Below are 24717 nucleotides of genomic sequence, written 5' to 3' on the forward strand. Positions count from 1 at the left end.
GGGATGAGCTCCGGCCGTCGCTCGGGTAACGGTTCTGGGGCTGGGGGCGGGGCGAGAGGTGGGCGTGGTGTTTGTGCCCGCGACCGACGTGTGGTTGGCTGCGGGGCGCGGCCCAGGGGAGATGGGCGGGGTCATGGAAAAGCACAAATCCCTAGCTAGCAACGGCGCCCTGGGAACCGTTTGCCTAGCAACGGAGGGACCCTCAAGGGAAGGCCTGGTTCATAACCCGGCCTTCCCATCACGTCACAGATGACCCCAGTGATTCTAGTGCCGCCTTAGACTTCCAACATACACCTTCCGGACCTCCAGTGTTTCCCACTGACGTCTTAAAATCCCTGACTGGCGACAGCATCTCCAGACCCTCCTCCCCAACCCTTGATGATCCCGCAGATCCCGCTGATCGCCAGCGTCTCCATAGAATTCCAAGGACTTCATCCGACCCACTACCGATTAACGTTAACCCTAAACATTTCCACATTTCCCACCAACCTCCAATATGTATCTCCATGACTTCACTATCTTCAACAACCTCACTTGGTCCTCCAACACCCTCCTCTGATTCCAAAATTTCATTGATCCCCACAATGCCCCTCAGTGTCCCAGTGATCCACTAGTAATCCAAAAGCGTTTGCTGATCCCATGAGCCCCCGCTGATAGCCAGTGCCCCTCACTTCCGCTGAAGCCGCCCTGCCCCCATCGCAGACCTTCTTAAACCCATTCTCAGTGGTGTCTCAGATTTCTCACCGGAATGTCCCAGAGGCATCTTACACTCGACAAGTCCTGCAATGAAACTGACATCTTCCTCCAAATCCTGCTCCTCTCCTGTGTCCCCATCTTAGAGCTCGCACTGCCATTCCCCCAGTCACCCAGGCTGCAGACCTCAGGGTCTCCCTAGATCTGCATGGTCTCCCTTCACCCCCTGCTTCCAGTTCACACGTTTTTTGCGTTCTGTCATGTGAAGTCCTCTTTTCCAGTCCCTCTCTCTGCATAGCGCTGGTCCAAGGTCCTCCTCTCTTGCTCGGGCCCTCTCAGCATCAGCTCTGTCTCTGCTCCCCTGGACCCTACTGCTCTCATGGCAAAGTAAAGCCCTGAGTGCTCCGCTCCTGCCAGTCTCTCTTTCCAGCCTCATCTCTCACCACTCACTCCTCACACCATGTCCCTAACATGGGGATTCAGGAAACTACCTCATCACGATGCTCTCTTGCCCTTGGGTCTTTGCACTCCTCTGCTTGGAATGCTCCTCCCCACCCTGTTCTTGACCCTTTAAGAGTCAGTTCAGGAGCTCTATCCGTCCTCCGGGCTCCCCCATCTGGGTTGTCACTGTCTTGTCTCTCCTGTAGAGTGTGAGCCCCAGGAAAGCAGAGCTGGGCTGACAGAAGGCACTTCAATAGTTGTTTGCTGAAGGAATAAATGACAGGATAGGGGAGACTATGCCAGCCAATGTCTGTTCCCAGCAGAGCCCAACAGCCCTGACTTGGAGGCCGCGTCAACAATCGAATGAGGAGCTAGGCCATGATGCCATGGGGAAATTTTATTTAGAGCAGTTACTTTCCTCTTCTACCCTGCCCTCCAGGCAAACCAGCTGTGAACAAAACAACCCATCACTCACTATGCATAAGGGAAAAGCTGCTATCTACCTGCTTGGGGGAGGGGGCTAGGGGGCCCCCTTCAGTCCTCCAGGTCCTCATCCTCATCTTCCTCCTCATCTTCCTCCTCTTCCTCCGAGGCTGCCAGGGCCTGCTCCTGGGCTGCCTTGAGGGCCTGCTCCTCCTCCACCGTGGGGTCAGTCATTTCCATGACTTCCGGGCTGCTGGGGTACTCGTGCTGAATGGGGGCTGGCAGGGGGGGGTTGAAGTTCTCGGGACTGTACTTGTGGCCCCAGCCAATGTAGATGTTCTCAAACTTCCTGGAAAGGCGGAGAGATACTGGGAAATCCTCCCCGAAGGCCCCAGCCTGGGCTTTCATTGAAGGTGAGACCCAGCTTGGGCCCAGCACGACTGCAGAGTGGTGCGTGCTGGCGTGACATGTGCCCAGGGGGTTTCTCTGTTTGTGTGTTCTTCAGTCGTTATGGAGCATCTGTCTCCTAAGTGCCATGCGTGTCTAGAGCTGCAACAGCACGTGGAACCACAGAGCACTCGACACGTGGCCAATGAGTGTGACCAAACAGCTGAGTTTCTAATTGTATTTGATTTTCTAATTTCACCTGCAATTTCTTCTTCAGCCCCCTGGTTATTTAGGAGTGTGGTAATTTCTACATATCTGTGAAATTCTCCCATATTCCTTCTGTTTTTGTTTTTCTTTTATTTCTAATTTCCTTTTTTTTAAGGTTTTATTTATTTATTTATTTGTCAGAGAGAGAGAGAGAGAGAGCACAAGCAGGGGGAGCGGCAGGCAGAGGGAGAAGCAGGCTCCCTGCAGGGAGCCTGAAATAGGACTTGATCTCAGGCCCCTGGGATCATGACCTGAGCCAAAGGCAGATGCTTAACCAACTGAGCCACCCAGGCGCCCCTGATCTCTAATTTCATTCCAGTATGGCCAGAGAACATATTTTATACCATCAATATCTGGGTACATTTATCAAGACTTGTTTCATGGCCTAGCATATGGTCTGATCCTAGAGGCTGTTCCATGCACACTTGAGGAGAATGTGTGTTCTGCTGTTGTCTGAATGGATTTTATTTCATTGTAATGAATTTAAATTTAAGCAATAAAACTGATACTCAGTTCGGTTACTGGAAAATGTCTAAGCATGTCTGGGACAACTTGGGTCCATGAATCTACTTTCTCAACTGTAAATGTTGTGAAATCTGAGTACAGGTCAAGTACTTCTGATGACAAGGTAGCTTCCAAATGGAATGCGTGCTTTAAGTGTCAACTTCACACCAGATTCTGAAGACATGGTATGAAAATAAAAGAATGTAAAATAGTTTCTTAATTTTTACATTATTGTTTTCACATTGTAATGATAACATTTAGGATATTTAAGGTGAAGTAAAATATATTATTAAAATGAATTTTGCCTGTTTTCACTCTTCAGCGTGGCTAGTACTAGAAAATTAAAAAAAATAAAAAAATTTTAAAAGGTAAATAAAGTTTAAAAAAAGTTAAAAAAAAGTTTAAAATGACACAGGTGGCTTGTATTTTATTTGTGTTGGACAGAGCTGGTCTAGATGTGGGGACCCGGCAGTGAACACCTTAAGCAAGAATCCCTGTAGTGATGCCTACATTCTAGAAGGAGGACACTGATAATAAACAAAAATGTAACTGGTTGGAGCCAAGCCCTGTCAGTCCACCTGTTCCCAGAATTTTAACTAGAGGAGGAAATGGGGGCAAAGGAGGGGGACTGGGAGACAGGGCGAGAGGCAGAGAGGAGTCGGGGTGAGGGAGAGAGATGGATGGAGAATTGGCCATGGGGACTCTGTGGCTTTGCCCTTTATCACAGCCTTGCTGTTCCTAGGACAATTGTTTTCCACCAGGTCTTCCTTGGAGCCTTAAAATATACTGCCTCCTTGGAAGCCTGTCCCGGGAGGTTGAGCTTGCTGGGAAGACAGACTCTCAGGCCCCAACCCCACTCCCGTGCCACCAGAACCTGCTCTTCAACCAGATCCCTGGGGTCGTGTGCACTCACGGTCTCGGAGGCTCTGGTCTAGAATGTCCTCCACTGCTTTCCCCGTTACTTCTCTCCTTCCCCAAAGATTTCACGTCAAGGTTGCTCTCCCCAGGAATCCTACTTTGATCCCCTTAAGACGAGACTTTGGAGCTGTAATTGGTCCCTGCATTGTCTGTCCCTAGCGGTACTTAGTTTGTAACAGGGTATTTTTTGGCTGGCGGGCGGGGTGCTATACCATTAACGTCTGTGCTTCTTCTGCCTGCTCTCAGGGGCAGGAGCCACATTGCCTTTTCAATAAAGGGCCTGGGACCTAGCATACAGCTGGCAAAGAAAAAAAAATGGAAAAAACATGGATGATTGGAGGGATGGACGATTGAGTGGCGGATGCGTGGATGAGTGGAACTCCAAATCTGGATCTTTTGCTTTCAGAAAGATGTTGGCAGGGCACCTGACAGGCTCAGTTGATGGAGCGTGTGACTTTCGGTTGTGAGTTCGAGCCCTGTGTTGGGTGTTGAGATCACTTAAAAATAAAATCTTGGGGCGCCTGGGTGGCTCAGTTGTTGGGCATCTGCTTTTGGCTCGGGTCATGGTTGCAGGGTCCTGGAATCAAGCCGCACATCAGGCTCCCTGCTCAGCGGGAAGCCTGCTTCTCCCTCTCTCACTGCCCCTGCTTGTGTTCCCTCTCTCTGTCAAAAAAAAAAAAAAAACTTAGGGTCACCTGGGAGGCTCAGTCAGTTAAGCGTCTGCCTCCAGCTCAGATCATGATCCCAGAGTCCTGGGATCGAGCCCCGCCTTGGGCTCCCTGCTCCACGGGGAGTCTGTTTCTCTCTCTCCCCCTGCCCCTGTTCCTGTTCTCTCCCTTTCTCTCTCTGTCATGCTCAAGCTCTCTCTCTCTCTAATAAATAAATAAAATCTTTTAAAAAAGAGTCAAAAAAAGAAAAAAGAAAAGAAAGATGTTGGCAAATTAGGGTGTGGCCAGAGGAAGGGGGTTGGCAAAAGCAAGCAAGTGAGACTCTTCTCTGTTTCTGGAGGGGAAAAAAATTGCCAAGAATGTAGTTAAGGTATCAAGATTACATGACATCTCATCACGGGATCCAACACAGTATAGGTTTATCATGGAGATGGAAAAGGAAAAAAATCTATGAAAACTTATCATGCCATCTGGTGGACAGAGTGGGTAAGTGTGCCCACCCCATGGTGGCCGAGGGCACTCCCTAAGTGGCTAAGCAGAAAGGCTGGGATGCGCCTGGTGGGAGAGACTAAGGGACTGTCAGTGTGCAGTGAGGGTGTAGCGAGCATCTCAGTGAGGGTGTAGCGAGCATCTCAGTGAGGGTGTAGCGAGCATCTCAGTGAGGGTGTAGCGAGCATCTCAGTGAGGGTGTAGCGAGCATCTCAGTGAGTGTGTAGCTGTGGGTGGGAGGATGCACGAGTGACTTCTGCCCACAGATCTTTTGGAGCAACTGGTGGGGGATCCTGGTGGGGAAGACTTCTGCCTTCCAGGGGAAGGAGTTACGTCCCCCAGACACAAGACTCTGCCCCTGTCAGGGTCACCTCAAGGTGGACTCCTGAGTCCTGTCTGGCTCTGTGACCCATATAACCGAGAGGCCTGGGCCAGGAGGCCAGAGATCCAAGTTTGAATCCTGCATATGCTGTGTGACCCTGAGTCGGTTCCTTCCCCTCTCTGATCCTCCATTCTCTTATCTGAGGGGCTCACGCTCTTTGTCCGGGATTTTTCATTTTAGCCCTAGTGGAATTCCTGGAACTGAGTGTGGAGGTCAGCCCTGGCGGCTTCCGGAAGGGGGTCCTTCCGATCTCCATCCTGCCCCCTGCCCTTGGCGTGAAGGAGTTGTAGGGGCTTTCTCTCCTGGAAGGGACTAGAAGAAGACCTACTTGCCACTGGCGTAGGCGTAGGCCCCTGGCCAAAGATTGGAACGCATGACGGCCACGGAGTACTGCGGGCAGAGGCTGCAGGACAGGTGGGCTGTCCACGGTGACATGTGCATGATTTCTGCAGGGGAGTGGAGAGCACCAGGGAGGTCAGAGCTCCCCGCAGCCCTGCACAGCCCCCTGGAAGGGGGACAGAAAGAGGGGAGAGAACAAAGGGGGAGGACAGGGAGGGGCATGAAGGGACATGCGGCTGGCTCCAGATCACTTTCTTGCTGTGTGGCCCCAGGGAGCCACCGCATCTGTCTGAGCCTCAGTGACCACACCCAAGAAGTGGGTATCCTTATCACATCTGCCTTGCAGGAGCTGCTGTGACCTCCCTTCCAGGTTGGCCATTGGTTTAGACCAGGGTGCAGAGGGCACGGGTCAGGCCCTGGGCTCCTGGAAATCTGGGTTCAGATTCGGGCTCTGTCCTCTCACCCACTCCCACCCTCTCCTTTCCCCTTCCTCCAGGTGCCTGAGGCTCTGACTTCAGGAAATTCCTATCCAGGCTTCCAAAAATCCAGCTCAGGTCCTGCCTCCTTTGTGGAAAGGCTTAACTCTCTCTCTCTCTCCCCAAACCCACATGGGACTCGAATGATCATACCCCCACCCCCGCCACAATCCGGGACCTTGCCAGGTGCCTGGCACAGCTCACAAGACGGACATGTCCCCATAACCCCACGAGGGAGGCGCTGTCGCCAGGCCCATGGTATAGAGGAGAGAACGGCTGAGGCTGAGAGAGACGCCCCCCTGCAGTCTTGCTGTCCCTCCCACTTTCTCCCCAGGCCCCACCAGCTCCCGCGGGCTGGCGTGTGTGAGGTTGAGACGGTGAAGAGGATGATGGTTACCTGCATCTTCTGAGAGCGGGGTCAGCAGTGGGGGCCCGACCTCCTGCTCCATGTCCTCTAACCCCTCATCTGCTTTCTCTTCCTCCTCCCCCAGCTCTTCTTCCTCTTCCGTCTTCTGCAAAGGGTTCACCCAAGTGCAGCGGCCCTGGGGGCGGGGGGGAAGGTCAGTCGGCACCCCTGGCGGACAGAGCTTGGCCTGCACTCTGGGAGGAGGTGAAAGGCCAGGAAGGACACTGGGCACTGGCCCTGTCCTCAGGGACTCAGGGATGGGCAGGAGGACAGGGTTAGTCACAAAGGTCAGGGAGGGGAGGGCGGGATGCGAGAGCTGTAGTGGTGAGGTGGAGACTCCTGCCACCCCCTAGCTGTGTGGCTCCCATCTGTGTATTATTCATTCATTCATCTTATACTTAACGAGCGCCTACTATATACAGGTAGGTGCTGGGGATACATCCTTGAGAAAAGAGCCCCCCCAAATCTCTGCCCTGTAGAGCTGACATTCAGCAGCCCATATGATCCTCTGTTGGCTCATCTATGGAATGGCGGTGTCACAGGGGTCTCTCTCATTGGACTGCTGTTGGGTTCCATGAGGCACTGGAGGGCTGATACGTGTTTGTTGAATGAATGAACTGAAGTGCGCAGCGTAGAGCCAACTTCAGTTGCCTCAACTATGAAACGGGAATGACCGTTGTAACAATCTCAAAAGGAGTTATTTGGATTCAATAACGTTGCCGGGGTCAATAAAAGCTTGTTGAATGAATGAATGAACGAGTAAAAATTCCTAGCATACAGCAGGTGTTAACTTGAACGAGTGAGAATAAATATAAAGCCCAACACATCGGGCATTCAAGAAAGGCAGGTCCTCAGTCTCTTATCCACAATTCCCAAACCTGAAAAGCTGTGAGAACCAAAAGTTGCTTTCTTGCGCCTGACCTGAACTAATGAGAGGCTATTCAGTTTTGCAGCAGAAATAAAGTCTTGGAGGGCAGCTGCAGCCCCAGCCCCCTGGCTTGAGGTACTGCATGATATCTGGTATGTGCGCCAGGTCACCTTTTTAAAATCTGAAAAACGGGGCGCCTGGGTGGCTCAGTTGGTTAAGCGACTGCCTTCGGCTCAGGTCCTGATCCTGGAGTCCCGGGATCGAGTCCCGCATGGGTCTCCTTGCTCAGCAGGGAGTCTGCTTCTCCCTCCGACCCTCCCCCCTCTCATGCTTTCTCTCTCTCTCTCTCAAATAAAATAAATAAATAAATAAATAAATAAATAAAATCTGAAAAATGCCACCAAAAAAGGCCACCAAGATGCATCTGGCCCTGGAAGTTTTCTGACAGGGCCACCGGCAGCAGACCTCGGCCCAGCGAATGAAACAACGGAGGAGTGCACATTATTGAGCACCCCGTTTGGCAGAGGGCAGCGCTCCAGAGTCCCCTGGTTCTGCCACGGCGGGGGTGGGGTGGGGGTGTGCGGGGGCGGGGAGGCTGGAGGCCCCGGGCCTCACCTGCGGCAGGATGTGCTGCGTATGATGCACCCAGTTGGCCATAGAGTCCACCAGCTCAAGCACCGGGATGCCCTCAAAGTCGGGGTTCTCCTCGTAGGAGTCGCGCCCCGCGCCGCCTTCCTCCTCATCACCCTCCTCCTCACCGAACTGGTAGAAGCCTAGCGGGCTGATGTGCGTGGCGGCCGAGATGCGGGCGATCTGGGCCCGCAGGTAGCTGGCCTCGTTGCCCGGGAAGGGCGGGAAGCTGATGACCGGCGCGTCCAGGTAGCCCGTGAAGAACTTCCTGATCTTGCGCGCCTGCACGATCTGGATGGGCGTGACGTGCGGCAGCCGTGTCCACGGCCGGCCCGGCTCGTTGCACACGAAATACAGATACTTGTTGGTGCCCGAGCGGCTCTCCTCCTTGGGGATGACGGGTGGTGGCTTCCACATGGGCTTGGGGATAACGTCGGTGACCTCCTCCTCGTCCTCCTCGCCCTCCTCCTCAGCGTGCGCGTCCAGACCCTCGCCGCCCTCCATCGGCTCCTCCACCTCCTCCTCCTCCCCTTCCTCCTCCCCCTCCCGGAACTCCACCTCAGCCACCAGGTAGCTGCGGCTCAGCCCCAGGACCTTGCCCCAGAAGCGGCAGGTGTGGATGGGCTGTTGCTCCACCAGCTGCTTCAGGGCCATGAAGATGCGGAAACTCTCGTCTGAGCTCAGGGCCACGCCAGCCTGTTCGAAATAGAAGGCCGTCTCCATGACGTTGGGTACTGCTGTCTCAGCCTGCAGAGGGTGGGGTGGAGGGCAGAGGGAAGACGGCTGAAGCCCTGCTCCCTAGCCTGACTCTTCTAAAATCCAGAGAAGTAACCCAGCTGCTCATGTGACCACTGCTGGTCAGTGAGATGTAGGGGCAAATCCTTGGGGAGGATGTCCCTTATAGGAAAAGAAAAGGCAAAACAACAACAGCAGCAGCAGCAGCAGCAGCAAACTACTAGGAGAAAATCCATTGCTCCTTCATCCTTCCCTCTTCTTTCTGCCTGGAATGGGGTGTGAGATCTGGAGGCACAGCAGCTATTTTGGGACCATGAGGCAACACACAGGAGACAAAGTCCCCTACCCTAATGATGGTAGAGCTAAAAGGTGGAAACTGCCTGTCCCCAGTGGCATCACTGAGCTGCCTTACCTCCCTGGCCTTCTTGTTCTATGGGATAAAGAGGCCACTTTTAGCATGGTTTCTGTTGCTTGCAGCCAAATGCACCCCTAACAGATACCCCAGATCATATAGCAAATTAAGGGAAGAGGCAGGTCTTGAGCCCAGGAATCAGTGATGTTGGAGGATGGAGGTGATAAGTCTTGCCCTCACTGCCTCTTCCTTCACCATCTGCTTTGTTCAGGGAGACAGAGGGGGAGGACAGAGAGACAGGGGGCGGGGTCAGAAAGAGAGTGAGAACAAGCAAGTCGAGGGCTGGGACTAGAATACAGTGAGGTTTGGGCCCAGCCACCGCCACAACCACATGGCCACAAGGCTGAACCCAATATTTTTTCATTTGGTCAGTTCAGAAATCTTTATTAAGGACCCAGTGGGAGGACTGCCTGGGTGGCTTAGTCAGTTGAACATCTGACTCTTGGTGTCGGCTCAGGTCACGGTCTCCGGGTCCTGGGATCCAGCCCCACATCAGGCTCAGCTCAGAGTCTGTTTGTGCCTCTCCCTCTGCTCCTCACCCCAGGTGCTCTCTCTCTCTCTCTCTCACTAAAAGAAATAAATTAAATCTTTAAAAAAAATAAAGACTCAGTGGGTGCCAGTCCCAGGCTAGGGCAGGCTCTGAGATATATCGGAGAACAAAACACATGAGATCAGCCCTTGACCTGCCCTTGGCCAACCTGACTGGTCCAGGAAAACACATTGCCCAAGCCAGGGAGACCACATGCTCTCTTGCCAGAATTTGAAACCAGAATGGAGAGAGGGGATAGGTATGGTAGGTAGAATAATGACTTCCCCAAAGTTGTCCAGGTCCCAATCCCTGGACCTGTGACTATGTTATCTTACATGGCAAACATGACTTGCAGGTGTGATTAAATTAAGGATCCTGAGGGGTGCCTGGGTGGCTCAGTCGTTAAGCGTCTGCCTTCGGCTCAGGTCATGATCCCAGGGTCCTGGGATCGAGACCTACGTCGGGCTCCCTGCTCAGCGGGAAGCCTGCTTCTCCCTCTCCCACTCCCCCTGCTTGTTTTCCCTCTCTCGCTATCTCTCTGTCAAATAAATAAATAAAATCTTTAAAAAAATTAATTAAGGATCCTGAGATAGGGACATCATCCTGGATGATCTGGGTTGGCCCAGCATAAACACAAGGGTCTTGATAAGCGAAAGAGGACGATGGGAGGGTCAGAGAGGATGTGATGATAGAAGCAGAAATCAGAGTCAGAGATTGAAGGTGCTGTGCTGCTGGCTTTGAAGCTGGAGGAGGACCCAGGAGGAAGGAATGTGTGCTGCTTCCAGAAGCTGGAAAAGGCTAGGAGATGGTTTCTCTTCAAGAGCCTCCATTAGTAGGGTAACCCTGCTGACCTTGACTTTAGCCTTGGCGAGACCCAATATGAAGCAGACTTCTGACCTCCGGAACTGTAAGGTGAAACGTTATGTTGTCCTAAGCCACTAAGTTTGTTAGAGCAGCAATAAGAAACGAATATGGGTGCACCTTAAGTGTGTGGCTGAAGGTGAAACAGGTTAAGTGTGGGAGCCACACGGCAGATTGAGACTTTGTGTCCATGCGTAACCTTTTATAAGGACACTAGTCCTGTTGAACTAGGGGCTCACCCTATTCCAGAGTGACCCCATCGTAACTAATTACATCTGCAGTGACCCTACTTCCAAATAAGGTCCCATTCTGAAGCCCTTGGGTGAGGGATACTTCACCCTGCATTAGAATTTTTGGAGGACACAATTCAACCCATAACAGATAGTTGGTGTAAATATGATGATGATGATGCTTCAGTCACACCAGTTGCTGCGAAAGATTTGGTGACAAGTGTCCTGAGGTTTTTCCTGAAGGCTTATATACTGCATTCTCATTTTTTGTAAAAGCTCCATTTGTGAATAGTGTAAAGATGAACACTTTACTGCATCTTCTTCCTAGGCCTGCTGGACCTAGGCATACTATTGTCGGCAAGTGTTTGAAGTCCCTCCCCAGAGAGGAAGGATATGCTCCCACCCCCACCCCCATTGCACTTGGTGGGGGGGCTGTGTCACTTGCTCCGACTACTTGAAACAGCAGTGGCAGGGACACATGTCAGAGCCAGGCAGGAGCTGTAAGAACCAATGTGGGGTTTGCTATGCTCTCTTTCCCCTCCTCTGCAAAGGTGGAAGCCTGTGGCACAGTGCAACCCTTACCACCCTGCGTTCCCAAGCAGCTGATGAGCAAAACCCTTTGGCCAATTCTGGATGGGCGGGCACTGTGAGCGAGAAATAAACTGTCCTTTGAAGCCACTGAGATTTCTGTGCTGTTTGTTATCTCAGCTCGATGTGGCACACCCCAACGTTCTGGCACTTTCCCTCGCTCATAAACATGATGCAAAAGCTTGATGTGGACACCAGCGTGTCAGGGAGGGCTGAATGAAACTTAACTCTAAGACACCTTGCTGGCGACAAGGAAGATAAAGGAATGAGTGTAGGAAACTCTCTTGGGAGTGTGTGGCTGGCCCATGAGCCAGTGGCCATCACCCTCTTTCTGGGAATCCCCTCCCCACGCCCATCCACATGGCAATGAAGCGCCCTCACTAACCATGTTTAAATGATTATGGCTCCATCCTGGCACTGTTGATTGGAGCAAGAGTGGAAAACTGACCTAAAATGACAGATCAGGCTCTGCTTCTCTCCCTCCCCCTCCCCCACCCACCACCTGTAATGTGTGACTGCGTCAGGGAAAAGGTGCAGCTAAGCATCCCCCTGCCCAGAAATTACTCCTTTGGTATCACTGGGTTTGAACCCAGATTCTCTGGCCAGAATCTTTCTCCTTTTCTTCCTCTGTTTCCAGGAAGATCCCAACTATGGTCTGGGAGAAATGATTTCCTAGTGGCCACTGGATGGAAGTTTTAAAAAGTGAGTTCAGGAGCTACGGGGGCAGCCGTATGCTGTGAGGTGCAGGAGGCCCGGAGGAGGGAGGGGCAGAGGTGAAGGACCGGCACTGGGATCCTTGAATACCAGCTCTGCTGGGGGCCCAGCCACATCTCTGCGCTTGGCTTAGAAAGGGGCAGTCAGTCCTGTCAGCTCACTGAGCCAGCACCATCCTCAAACCCCTTCTCCGTTGCTCCAAGGTCACTTTCCCACCTTCCTTGCAGCCAGGGATGGTGGTGTGACTCAACCTGGCCAAGAAGATGCAAACAGAGGTCTTCTGAGGGGCTTCTGGGAAACTTTTACTCCCAATTTTGTTTGTTTGTTTGTTTGTTTGTTTATATGACCTGAGCCAAAGGCAGACACCTAACGACTGAGCCACCCAGGCACCCCAAAGATTTATTTATTTTTTTAAAAGATTATTTATCTATTTGAGAGATATATGCCACTCTGCTTGTGCTCTGCCCACTCTTGGCCAAGTGAAGCAATTACACGTTTTGCTGAAATGCTTGGTCCACTTTAATTAAGCATTTGCAGCCAAAAGCAAGCCTTACTGCATTGGCCAGAGATGGGATTTATACCCAGGCTTCTATGATGCTGAAAACTGTTCTCCTGGTGTAGAAACAGGGAGGGTGGTTGGGAATGGAGGAGAAGACAGCCCTCAGTGCCCCTTCCTGGGGGAGCCACCTTGTCAGCTGTGGACTGCTTGCACCTGAATATCAGGTGTGAGAAAAACTTCTATATTGTTTTACATACTTGTCTGCCAATCCTGCAACATCATCTATTTCCTGCCTTCATGTGATCTATGCCGTTCAACAAGTATAGTAAAGTGTTAGTTTTGGGGATGTGATGCAGTAATACTAAAGTTAGTCTGAAATTATTTTTAAAAGGTATTATTGGGGCACCTGGGTGGCTCAGTCGTTAAGCGTCTGCCTTCTGAGTGCGCCCCGAGTTAGTCTGGACTTACAAATGCAAGAATAGTCAGCCTCTGTTATGAAACAGAGGCCCAGTGCCGGGGAGCCTTATGCTATCAAATAGCCAAACCTGCTATGCAGCGGCTGTACACAGCAGGCAGGAGAGTGCTAAAGCAGAAAGCCATCCACAGAGCGAAGGTGAAGAATAGAGAATCCACAAACAGGTCGAGTCCATACAGGTGTAAATAATTCATAGAGATGGCATTTCAAAGGAAGGCGTAAGGAAAGCATGCATTTTTCCACAAAGGCTGTTGGGGACCATGGCTAGCGACTTAGAGGAACTAGAAAAAGGGAAATGAGAGCCCCATCTCCTGTCAGAAAAATAAATACAAAAAGCTGAATCACGGATTTCTTTTAAGTCTCGAGACATGCACAGGCCACAAACGCCCACAATTTTGCCCTTTTGCTGACCTCCCATTAAGAATCCCAGCTCCAGGCAGCGGCTCCGGCGCGGACCCCGAGGCGGCGCCGGGCTCCGCCGCCTCGGCCCCGGGCCCGGCGCCCGCGGTCTTGGCCCCCGCAGCATTGCCCGGCGGCACCGCTGCGGAGAATAAGACCAGCCCCGCGGGGACAGCCGGGGGACCTGGGGCTGGAGCTGCGGCAGGGGGCACGGGACCCGTGGCGGCGCGGGCCGGGGAGCCGGCCGAGCGGCGTGGGGCGGCTCCGGTGTCGGCGTGGGGCGCGGCGTCCCCGGAGGGGGCCATGTCTAACGGGGTTTATGTGCTGCCGAGCGCGGCCAACGGAGACGTGAAGCCGGTGGTGTCCAGCACGCCTCTGGTGGATTTCCTGACGCAGCTGGAGGGTTACACGCCTACGATCCCAGACGCAGTGACAGGTTACTACCTGAACCGTGCTGGCTTTGAGGCCTCGGACCCACGCATAATTCGGCTCATCTCTTTAGCTGCCCAGAAATTCATCTCAGATATTGTCAACGATGCCCTACAGCACTGCAAAATGAAGGGCACAGCTTCTGGCAGCTCCCGAAACAAGAGCAAGGACCGCAAGTACACTCTAACCATGGAGGTCTTGACCCCTGCCTTCAGCGAGTATGGCATCAATGTGAAGAAGCCGCACTACTTCACCTGAGCCACCCAACCTAAATGTACTTGTCTGTTCCCTTGTCCCCACACCAGCCTGTTTTCATAATAAACTTTAATGTGACAGGCAAAAAAAAAGAATCCCAGCTCCAGGGGAGCCTGGATGGCTCAGTCCTCAAGCGTCTGCCTTCCCATCGGGTAGTGGTCCCGGGGTCCTGGGATCGAGCCCCCACATCGGGCTCCCTGCCACGGGGAGCCTGCTTCTCCCTCTCCCACTCCCCCTGCTTGTGTTCCCTCTCTCGCTCTGTCTCAAATAAATTAAAAAAAAAAAAAAATCCCAGCTCCAAGTACTTAAGGGGGTGGGGCCTTCAGGGACCAGGCGTTTGAAGGGGCGGAGCTTCCCCACAGATTGATTTCCAAGGGGGCGGAGCCTCAAGTGCCGCGGTGTTCTAAGGGGCGGGGCCTCTAGGAGCAAAGCGCTCTAAGGAGGCGGGGCCTTCGGGGACTTGCGTTAGATGTGGGTAAGACCTGGGGGTAGGGAAGGAGGGGTGCAGTTCCAAGTGGTTGGGGCCTCCTGAGGAGAAACTGGATCTGAAATTCAAAACCCTATTCCCGGGTGGAACTTCGTGCCCAAGACTTGGGATTTCCACCTGCGCTTTGCTCACCCAAGGGTTCATTCCTTTGTCAGATTGTCCTTTCCCCCATTCTCTCACCATCCCACCCCACTAACGCCAGAATCCTGGAGTCTCAGAAGCATAGATAGAAGTGAGCACAGAGCAACAGCATCTGCAGATAGATCAAAGGTTGTATATAGCACGGGCTTTGGAGATCATGGCCCTACTTTCTTAGTCCAGTCCCTGGTTCTTCCCACCTTCCTGCCCTCTGAGCCTGCGTCTTTGCTCTATAAATAGGAATAAGTAGCACTCGACTTGCAGGGTTGTTTTAGGGATGAAACGAGAGCTCTCCAAGCTCTTAGCAGGGGCCTAGGAGGTGTCAGAATGATCATAAAAACTCCTCAACAAATGTTTCTTGAACGAGTGAAAGAACACTTTGCCTGAATTTTCCGCCGTTGTCCACTTCTGGAAACAATCGTGGAATTAAATACTCTGAGGATAGTGAAATGTTAAGGGGCCAAGAGTGGAAGAGTTCTTAGAGGGTCTCAACTTAATAAAAGGGGAGACTGAGTCCGGGAATTAGTGGGCACTTCAGCGTTGAGAGACTCCAGGAGGCAATGGGTTTCACAGAAAACGTCTGCAAAGCAGAATTATTTTCGGGAGGAAGGAGTCAAGGATGGTAAGAGAGACCAGTCTCCACCTCCACAGGAGTTCTGCTTTCTAAAAAGCAGAGCCCACTAGCCCTTCTTCTGCTTCAAACACTTCAGGGCTTTCCAGGCGCCTCAGGAGAAAGCCCAAGCCCCTTGGCCGGGCATTCAAAGCCCTCTGTGACCTGGTCCCGGCCCCCTCGGCCCGGTGCGCACACGAAACTGAAATCGTTTGTGTTTCTGGGTCACACCGTGCGCTCCCTCACTTCCGGACAGAAGCACAGGCGGTGCCGAAGCCCCGGCCATTGCCGGCCCCGCCTCGCGCCCCTCCCACCGGCTCACTCACCACCTCCTCCTCCATCTCCTGCTCGCCCTCGCCTGCGGCGCCGCTCCGAAGAAATAGCCCCTTCTGCCTGTCCGCCGTCTCGTAGGTGGGCTCCAACTCAGGGTCGTCCCGCATGGTGTCCAGCCTGGGGTGGAACCACTCCCATTGTGTGGTGCGGTTCAGCGACTCCAGCAGGGACAAAGGGTCCTCGGGCCGCTGGTTCAGGATCTTGGTCAGCAGGTTCACCAGGTGCTCATACCTGCCTCCCGCGGGAGGGAGTGGGAGGTGGGAGACATCACTCGCTCAGCTCAGTGAGCTCACTGTTGTGTGCCCGGCCCTGTACCTGGCGCTGGGGACCCCGTAGAGAAGAGAAAATGTCCCTGCCCTGGTGGAGCGGACATTCTGATGATGGAGACAGGCATCAACCAAATAGGCAAAAATATATAGTGTGTCTTTCTATGAAGAGGAAGCAGGGAATGGGGACTGGGAATGCCAGGGATAGGAGATGACTTCCGATTTTAAATAGGGAGGCCAGGGAAGGTCACACCAAGGGGCACATTTAAGCTGAGATCTGAATGACGTGAGGCAAACCATACAGATATTGGGGGTGTTTCAGTCAGAGGGAACAACTGGTGGGTAGGCTCTGAGACATTTCATGAGTCTAACAGAATGTTAACAAAGCTCAAGGAAACTAGGAGACAGGAACATTCCATGCCAATCTTAGAACTAGATTAGCAGGATTGGATTAGACGATGCCTGCTTAGAAATAGAGATGCTGCAGGGGCGCCTGGGTGGCTCAGCCAGTTAAACGTCTGCCTTCAGCTCAGGCAGGTCATGATCCCAGGGTCTTGGGTTCGAGCCCCATGTGGGGCTCCCTGCTCAGCAGGGAGCCTGCTTCTCCCTCTCCCTCTGCTGCTCCCCCTGCTTGTGCCTTCTCTCTGGCTCTCCCTCAAATAAATACAAATCCTTTTTTTAAAAGATTTTTTATTTATTTGACACAGAGAGACATAGCGAGAAAGGGAACACAGGCAGGGGGAGCGGGAGAGGGAGAAGCAGTCTTCCCGTGGAGCAGGGAGCCTGATGTGGGGCTTGATCACAGGACGCTGGGATCATGACCAGAGCCAAAGGCAGACACTCAACGACTGAGCCACCCAGGCGCCCCTAAATAAATAAAAATCTAAAAAAAAAAAAAAAAAGAAAGAAAAGAAATATAGATGCTGAAATCCTAAGCTAAGTATTAGCAAATCGCACCCAGCAAAAAGTTGCTCTCAAAAAGACGATACACCATGATTAAATTGGGCAAATAACAGGACTGGGCTGATATTAGAAAAATAGAAAAAATATAACTCATGTTAATATGTTAAAAAAGGCCCAGGGTGGCTCAGTCAGTTAAGTGTCTGACTCATGATTTCAGTCCAGATCATGATCTCAAGGGTCATGAGATTGAGCCCCACATCAGGATTCCCACTCAGCAGGGAGTCTGTCTGGGATTCTCTCCCTTAACCCCCCCACTTGTGCATGCTCTCTAAAACAAATAAATCTTAATATATAGATAGATAGATAGATAGATAGATAGATATAGATAGATATTTAAGATAATCTCAACCGGTGCAGAAAAGTTGTTTGATAACATTCAACAGCCCTTTATGACTTAAAAAAAAAAAAAAAAAAACAGAGAACTAGGAATAGAAGGTAAATTTTTATAATCATATAAAGGGGATCCACAAGTAACCTACAGCACACTCCAAACATGATGGTGAAAGACTGAAAATTTTTCCCTATGAGGCTGGTAACGAGGATGCCTGCTTTCACAGCTTGTATTTAACACTGCACTGGAGGTCCCAGCCAATGCAATCTGACATGAAAAAGAAAGGAAAGGTAAAAAGGATTGGAAAGGAAGGAGGGAAACTGCTGTGGTGTGCAGGTGATGTGATCGGGAATGATGTGCGGAGGCCTTGAGCTGAGGGTGCGCCTGGCATGTTGGGAGGAACACTGAAGAAGTCAGAGTGGCTGGGTGGAAGAGGGGAGAGGGGTTGTGGGGAGAGAGGAGGCAGGGTGATGACAGTATTGTAATGGCTTCTTTGCACCTAAGCCCGGGACTATGCTGGGCACTTGGGACCAGTGCTGGATTCTCAACCACAATCACACATCTGAGGAACAGTGATGATCCCTACTCTCCAGATGAGGAAACAGAGGCTTAGAAGAGTTGAGGGCATGAGGTCACACAGTGGTTGCACAGCCAGGATTTGAAACCAGATTGGTCTAATTTCAAAGCATGTATGTCTAACCCTCTGCTGGATGGAAACCGTTTGGTGGCAGTCTGGGGTGTGCTGGAGAGCCATCACTGAATTGGGAAGGGTAAGGAGAGTTCAGACTTTGGTTTCGGTTTTTCAATAGGGGACCTTGAAGTTCCTGAGGGTGGGAAGAGTCAGAGGTGAATTTTGACTAGACTCTAGGATCCTGGATCAGCAGCTGACTAGAGATGAAGTTTGGAGAGCCAGTAGGGGCTGAACTGCTGTTGTGAGAAGCACGAACTGACTCCTGAGGGCACTGGGGAGCCATGGCAAGCTCTGCACATGGGAGGGATAGGGTTAGTTTTGTACTCTGGCAAGATCTATTACTTTTCCAGCCTTGTTTCCTCCTGCTCCCCCTTTCTCCCTTGGTTCCAGTCATACCAGCCTCCTTGCTGTTCCTCAGACACAGCAAGCCTTAAAGCCTTTAAACGTGCTGTGTCCTATACCTGAACCACTGTTCCTCCAGTTACCTCCAAGGTGCTCTCCCTCATCTCCTTCAGGTCCCTGATCAAATGTTACCTCCTCCGAGGCCTTCTTTGACCTCATGCTACTTAACATGTACTCCTTAACCCCACTTACCCTGCCTTACTTTCCACTTTAGCTCTTATCATCACCTATCACTTGTTATATTTATTGTCCATTCTCCCAATTAGAATGTAAATTTCACTAAGATGTAATGGAGACTGAGAAGTGTATTGACTACAGCTAAGCAGCCTTGGCAAGTGCCTTCCCCAGGCAGAAAAGTTTAGTGGAGAATGGGGCCTCAGGAGCCAAATCACAAGCATCTGCCACATCCTAGCTGTTATCGTCTTGGATACGGGACCTAATTTCTGTTTCATCTTCTGTAAAACAGGGACAGTGTGTGTGCTAATCTCAGCTATGAGAACTAGATGTTAACGTGTGAATGGTGGCACGACGTTTGGAAACTAAATATTAGATTATTAGTTTCATCCCCTGACTCCTAGCCTGAGTCAGATGCCCCTGCAGCAGGCACTGGTTACCTGCGAGGGATGATCCCGTCTGACAGAAGAGACCCCAGAGCCTGAGGCAGAGCCTTGGCTGGATGGGGCCTTTCCCTGCCTGGGTCCCATCCCCTCCCCTCCCCACTCATGAGCCCCATCTCACAGGCTGAGGCTGCAACTGACGCTGGTCTGCAGCAGGTAGGCCTTGGCGTTCTGTACGGCCAGCTCCCGAGGCTCTGGCTCAGGCACCTCCACACTGAAGGGCATGAAGCCCAGCTCGGAGGGCGAGTACTGGAGGGCGGGGTCATCCCTCATGTAGGGCCCATGCGGGGCACCCTGGTTGAACTGTAGGTCTTCTCCCTGGTACATGTTGAACTGGCCCAAGAAGTTGGGCTGGGTCTCCAGGTAGGCAGAGTTCAGTTGCTGGAAGAGGCTGCCTTGGCCCTGCTGTAGTTGCTGCATTAGGCTGGTGTTTCGGGCGGCCTGGATCCCGCCTTCTTCCAGATAAGGTTGGGGCTGAAAGCCCATATTCAGGGACGGGTACTCTACACCACCCAACTGGTCTTCCTCAGCCTGGAACATCGTCAAGTTCTCCTGTTGGGTCAGGGGGGGCCCTGATGACCAGTCCTGGAAGTTGTTCTGGCTCGCCAGGATCCCTTGGCCGCTCTGCAGGACCCGGTCGTCAAAGGCTATCCGCGGCACCTCCTCGGAGATGGTGGGCGGGAGATGACTGAGTTCCCGACTGCGCCGCTGGGAGACCTGGGAACTCCTCCGACTTGAGGGCTGCTGGGGACGGGGCTCGGGGTCGGGCGGCGTGTCCCCCATAGTTCAAAAGAGGTCGCAGACTTCCAGGAGGAAGGCTTGCAGACAGGCAGGCCAGACCTGTCGCCCGCCTGCCAGCACAAGCCCTGTAGCCTCTACGCCCGTCGCGCCCGTTTCTAAGGAGGGAGGGGGCGGGCCGTTACCAGGGGAGGGCGCGCGCGGACGCCTGGGCCGAGGAGCTGGTCTCTGCGCAGGCGCGGCCCCAAGACCGAGGGCCTGCCAGTCTTCCAGCCAGCACCTGGGGGCGTTCACTCCACACCGTGCAGTCCCACAGCTGACACGCAGGGAGAGACGAGAGACTGCATCCACGCCCCAGACCCGCGATCTTTTTAATTTTAAAGGCAAAGCCCTGCCGGCTAGGCCCCGCCCCGCCCTTCCCGAGCTCCCTGCCCCACTCCCCTTCCCCACCAAGCCCGGTCAGCTGTTCCCCTTGCTCTCGGGTTCCCCGGATTCCTCGGCGGCGGGGCTGGGGGTCTTCATGGTGTCTTCTCCGGCAGGGGTGAGGGTCTGGGGACTGCGCTCCTCCTTTGAGGTCAACCCGCCCGCTGCCTCCTGGTGACAGGAGAAGGGGGAGCGGGTCAAGGATAGCCTAGCGTGGTCCTACCTCCACACTTCCTTTGGGCTGTACCCTGCCCCCCTCCGCCCGACCCTGGGCACTTGGCATACACCCTTCACCCGGGGGCCCTAATTGTTTTCTTCCCTTGCTGCTTGGAGGTTGTCGTCCCTACCTTAGGTAGGGGCCCCTCAAGACTAGAGTCCAGGAGTGCAGCCTCGGTCAGCCCCGAGTCGTCATCCATGCTGATGAAGATAGCCGGGGTCTCACACTCAGGCCCCTCCTCCCGGAAATCTATGGTTTCTTCGGGCTGGGGAGGGCCTGGCCGGGTGGAGGAAGAGGACGACGACGAGGGGGCTCCCACTCCTCCTGGCTTCAGCTTCTGTTCCTCCTCTAGCTGACGCTTTAAGGCTTTCTCCTGGGCCAGCCGCAGGCCGATGAGGTCCTGAGGGGGCCGGGGGGCTGGGGCGGGGGCTGGGGCCAGGGCCAAGGGCTCCAGGTCGTCCTGGGGGTGGGGAAAGGCACACAGAAACTCAGAGCGGGGGGATGGGAGCCAAGTCATAGGCTGCTGTCCGAGGATGGTGGCAAAGAGCCAGAAAGCACCCTGAGGGAGACGGCAGGGTGGGCACAGGGAGTACATAAGGGGCAACTGTTCCCCCACCTCCCACCCCTTTCAGCGGGAGCCTCCACCAGACAGAGGTGGCTGAGGTGGGGAGGAGGACAGGGTGGGCCTTGCTGGCTTGGGGCTGGGGAGCTGTGGGCCCTCACCTCTTCCAGGGGCCCGGCAGGTACTTCCTTGGCCTCTGGCTCCTGCTTGCCACTGGCCTCCAGGATGGTCATGATGGAGTTGGGGATGTGTGCTTGCTAGGGGGAAGAGCAGGTTGGGAGCTCTATGGAGTGCCCAGACCCGAGACCCCTAGTGGATGCCCCTGAGCTTCTGCGGCAGTGCTGGGCTCCCCTCTGCCCACCCCCATCCAGTCCTCCAGGGTTGAACCCATGGGGCCACCCATCCCACACCCTGGGGTACCTGGTGGGGGGTGAAGGATCGGACGTGTGCCAGCAGGGGCTCCCGGAGCTCTGGGCACTTGTCAAAGACGGCACCCAGCTGCTGGGGTGGCAACTGCAGGATGACCTGGAAACTCTGGGGCTTGGTGCGCTGACAGCACTTGATGAAGCCCTCCCACACCTTGGGATACTTCCACACCTGGACGGGGCAGGGAGGGAGCGGTCCTGAGTGGGTGCACAGGCAGCCACCCCAGAAACTGAAAGAAATTCAGACCTTACCAAGATGGGGCCCAAAACCCTACCATCCAACAGAGTCCTCTGGGCTACCCACAGCCCTGACTGACCTCCAGCCCTCCAGAGGACTTTCTAACTTTCTCTTCCTGATCCCAAGCAGCTGAGGCATGAGGGCAGGCCAGAGAAAGGGAAGAAGAAAACAGAATACCCCTTCACGTGAGCAGTCTCATCTCACTCTCGCGGTAGCTTCAAGGGGTGACTCAGCCCTGCTAAACAGACGAGGCCCAGGGAGGTGCGGGGGCTCATCCACGGTCAGGAGGGTACCATGGGGCAGAACTGAGGTTTGAACCCAGGGCTGTCTGAATCTGCATCTCACCTCTAAGCCGGATGTTGCAAAGTGGCAACCTGTGGGCTGAATCTAGTCTGAGAGCTTGAGAATTTTTTTTAAATTTCATCACGGTATTTTTAGAAACCCAGATTTCTAGCTTCTCTTGAGAAATGGGCCCATCTTTCAGCTCTAGTATGCATCCTGGCTGGGTGCAGAGGCGGTGGCAAGGGGCACTAGGCCTCTCCTGGGACGCCCACCCTGTGAAGCCTACCACCACCTGTTCCTGCCCCCCAGCTGCCCTCACGCATCACACTGCCATCTGGAGCCCTGGAGCCGAGTTAGTGACCCCTGTTGGGCTGTACTGTCTTGGCCCAGGGCAGGGCAAAAGGGCTGGCTGGTCTCCTAGAGTGTGCTCTCCTCATCCTGGCTCCCTCTGCAGGGTGGGAGGCAAGCGGGCTGGAAAAGCCCGGGATCCTGCCTCCCATCTAGCTGAAGTGTGTCCTGCCGCAGCCCACTGCCTGCAGGACTGGGGCGGCCGGGGGTGGGTTACCTGCTTCATGATGAGGCGGGACAGGATGTTCATGACGAAACCCCCCAAGCGGGGGTACATGGTCAGAGACTGGATGACGGTCCTCATGAGCAGCATGGGCAGGGGGCTCTGCTCCATCAGCTGCTGCATCACCACGGCCAGCACCTCCGACGTGTACACGTTCCGCTCCGCAAAGCACAGGTTGGTGGCTGCGAGGAGGCGGAGAGCGGGCCTGTCCTCCTTCGCCCAGCTCCCCTGGGAAGGTGGGAGCCCCACCGCCCTTACAGAGCCTCCGCCCCACTAATGTGCCCACGTGAGTGGGGACCTAGCCCTCATTCCTGAAGCTCTGGACGAAAGAGACTTCCTCACCCAGCAGGTCCCTGAGGGGATACTGAGGCCGGGGGCGTTGGTCGAGGGGAAAAGACATGTCCAGTTGCTGGAAGCCCCACGCTGGGCAGAGTGGGCACACCTTGGCCCTTTTTCTTTGGGGGCAACCCATGGAAAGGCCGAGGCAGGAGAGACAGGTTGCCAATGCCTGGGGGCCCATGCTGGCTTGCCCTTCCCACGCCTACCAGAGAGGGCAGGCAGTTTTGACTTCCGTAAGACCCCCCGTAGGAGACCGGAGATGCCCTCCACCAGCAGGCTGGTCAAGGGGCTGCCCAATCCCAATCCTGACCAGAGCATAAGGATCTGTGCTGGTGCTGGAGGGATACCAGGCGTGCCCGCACGTGGGAGGCACAGCACACAAAGTAACAAGGGAGGAAGGAGCAAGAGGAGGAAGCCTGGGCAGATGAAGCACTCCCCAACTCAACACCCAGTGCCAGGAAGGGCCCAGGGAGGGCCAGCACAATAGGGGCATCCACGAAGGCAGGCAGGCCAGGGCAGGCCTTGGGGTCTGTTCCCTCAGGAATGGGTAGTGGTACCCCAAAATCAGTGGGATCGGCGATGCTCCAATCCATTGTGTAATGGGGAGACCCCAGGAACTGCCTCTGAACCCCTTCTTCCCCAAACACCACTTGCCATGTGAGTCTGTCAACCAGGAAGTCTTTATTGAGCCAGAAGAGAGGCCCCCAATCCTTGAGAGGCTAATGGAGAACAGGGGTGGGGGCCTATAAGGAATGAGGGGGGCTCCTATAAGGAACAGGAGAAGGATGGAGGCATTACAGGAGCACAGGCAGGAAGGAGACTAGAGCGAGGTAGGGCAGGTATCTAGGCCAAAGGAGCAGAGGAGAGTGTAGAAGGTAAGGACAGTGTAGAAGCCAGAGTGAACCTACCAGAAACCAAGGAAGCTCCTCCTCCTCCTCCCTTCCAGTTAGTGGCTGACTCCTGCCTGCTCTGCCTGAAAGGGTCCACAACCAACCCCCCTTTCCCCGCCCCACTCCAGTCTCCCCCTGGGCTTTCCACCCAGCCCTCGAATCCACCCTCCATAGCAGGCTAAGGAGAGGTCCTTTCGGAAGCTCAGCCTGACCCCATACACCTCCCAGGGGCCCTCAAGGTATCAAGTCCAATCTCCTACTGTGGCCTAGGAGACCGTGTGTGGGTGGGGCCCAGGCATGGTATTCTTAATGCTTATAGTCTGATCTCTCCTGACCAGGGCCCTTCCCCTAAACCTCAAGATCTAGTCAGCCTCACCTCTGCGTCCCAGAACCAGGCCATGCCAGCACATCTCTTGGCCTCTGCAAATACTCTTCCTTTCTCTGGGATCAGTGTCTCCCTGCTACCTCACCCCTACTCATCCCTCTGTGGTTTCAGCTCAGTGTACTCTTTGGGCTCCCCTGTCCCAGCCCTGCTCACTGTGGGCTCTTATCATCTGGGGATGGACTGTTGAGCCCCGGAGGGCAGGCCCAGGGCTGTCTCCATCGCTGCTGGGTTCCCAGCACTGCCTGGCACAGGGCTGAGCAGAGGCACTCACTGAGTTTTCTTTAATTGCTGCACCAGACCACTGGGGGCAGGTCCCATTATAGAAAAACTCACCAGAGAAAGAGGGTGGCTTTTAAAGGAGTGAATGCCATGAATGAATGCTTATATTATCAGGCATGGGGGATCCAACGGTGCACAAAACGGGACTGGATTTTGGATCCAGAGCTTATAGTTGAATGGGGTTCCTAGTGCAACCAGGAAAACCACTGGGGCCTGAACAGAGAAACGTACTCTGGGAACTGGCTAGTTTGGGTGCTGGGGACAAACAGCAGGTAGGGAGAGCGGCTGGAAGGTTGCTAGGAGCTCAGCAGCATGGAGGCTGTGTGTAGACCTGGGCTTGTAGAAAAAAACAGGTGGGCTTCTAAAGGCCAGGCCTTGATGACATCTCCAGGGACCTGGCCGCTGGCCACCTGAGTGACCTGTGGCAAGGCTCTTTTTCTTCCTGGGACTTAATCTGGGTCTGTGGATGGACTTAATGGGGTGGTGGGGTCTGTGAATCCCCTCAAATTGTGC

At 53.9% G+C, this 24717-nt stretch overlaps 2 protein-coding genes and 1 pseudogene across 3 annotated transcripts in view; 1 reads left to right on the top strand and 2 right to left on the bottom strand.

The window, feature by feature from the left end:
• Positions 1–1668: 1668 nt before the first annotated feature.
• On the bottom strand, positions 1669–20008 carry RSPH6A (radial spoke head 6 homolog A). The gene is made up of 6 exons (XM_028087917.2): positions 18977–20008; positions 15579–15816; positions 7877–8638; positions 6385–6529; positions 5501–5618; positions 1669–1906 (listed from the first exon to the last, which is right to left on the bottom strand). The coding sequence occupies exons 1-6, from the start codon at positions 19636–19638 to the stop codon at positions 1669–1671; spliced, it is 2163 nt and encodes a 720-aa protein (XP_027943718.1). The 5' UTR covers positions 19639–20008.
• Positions 13133–14158, top strand: LOC114197187 (transcription initiation factor TFIID subunit 10 pseudogene; annotated as a pseudogene).
• A 4-nt stretch (positions 20009–20012) lies between the features above and the next one.
• SYMPK (symplekin scaffold protein) overlaps positions 20013–24717 on the bottom strand; it is a 35473-nt gene continuing 30768 nt past the window's right edge. For both annotated transcript variants that reach the window (XM_028087916.2, XM_028087915.2), the window contains 5 exons: positions 22306–22493; positions 21216–21392; positions 20957–21052; positions 20364–20693; positions 20013–20187 (listed from right to left, as the gene is read on the bottom strand). In XM_028087916.2, coding sequence (XP_027943717.1) covers positions 20053–20187; positions 20364–20693; positions 20957–21052; positions 21216–21392; positions 22306–22493 — 926 coding nt within the window. In that variant the 3' untranslated portion in view covers positions 20013–20052. The remainder of the gene's footprint in view (positions 20188–20363; positions 20694–20956; positions 21053–21215; positions 21393–22305; positions 22494–24717) is intronic.

The sequence above is a fragment of the Eumetopias jubatus genome, unplaced genomic scaffold, assembly GCF_037043125.1.
Source record: "Eumetopias jubatus isolate StellerSeaLion01/CBP00866 unplaced genomic scaffold, mEumJub1_p1.0 scaffold_10, whole genome shotgun sequence".
NCBI classification, from domain to species: domain Eukaryota; kingdom Metazoa; phylum Chordata; class Mammalia; order Carnivora; family Otariidae; genus Eumetopias; species Eumetopias jubatus.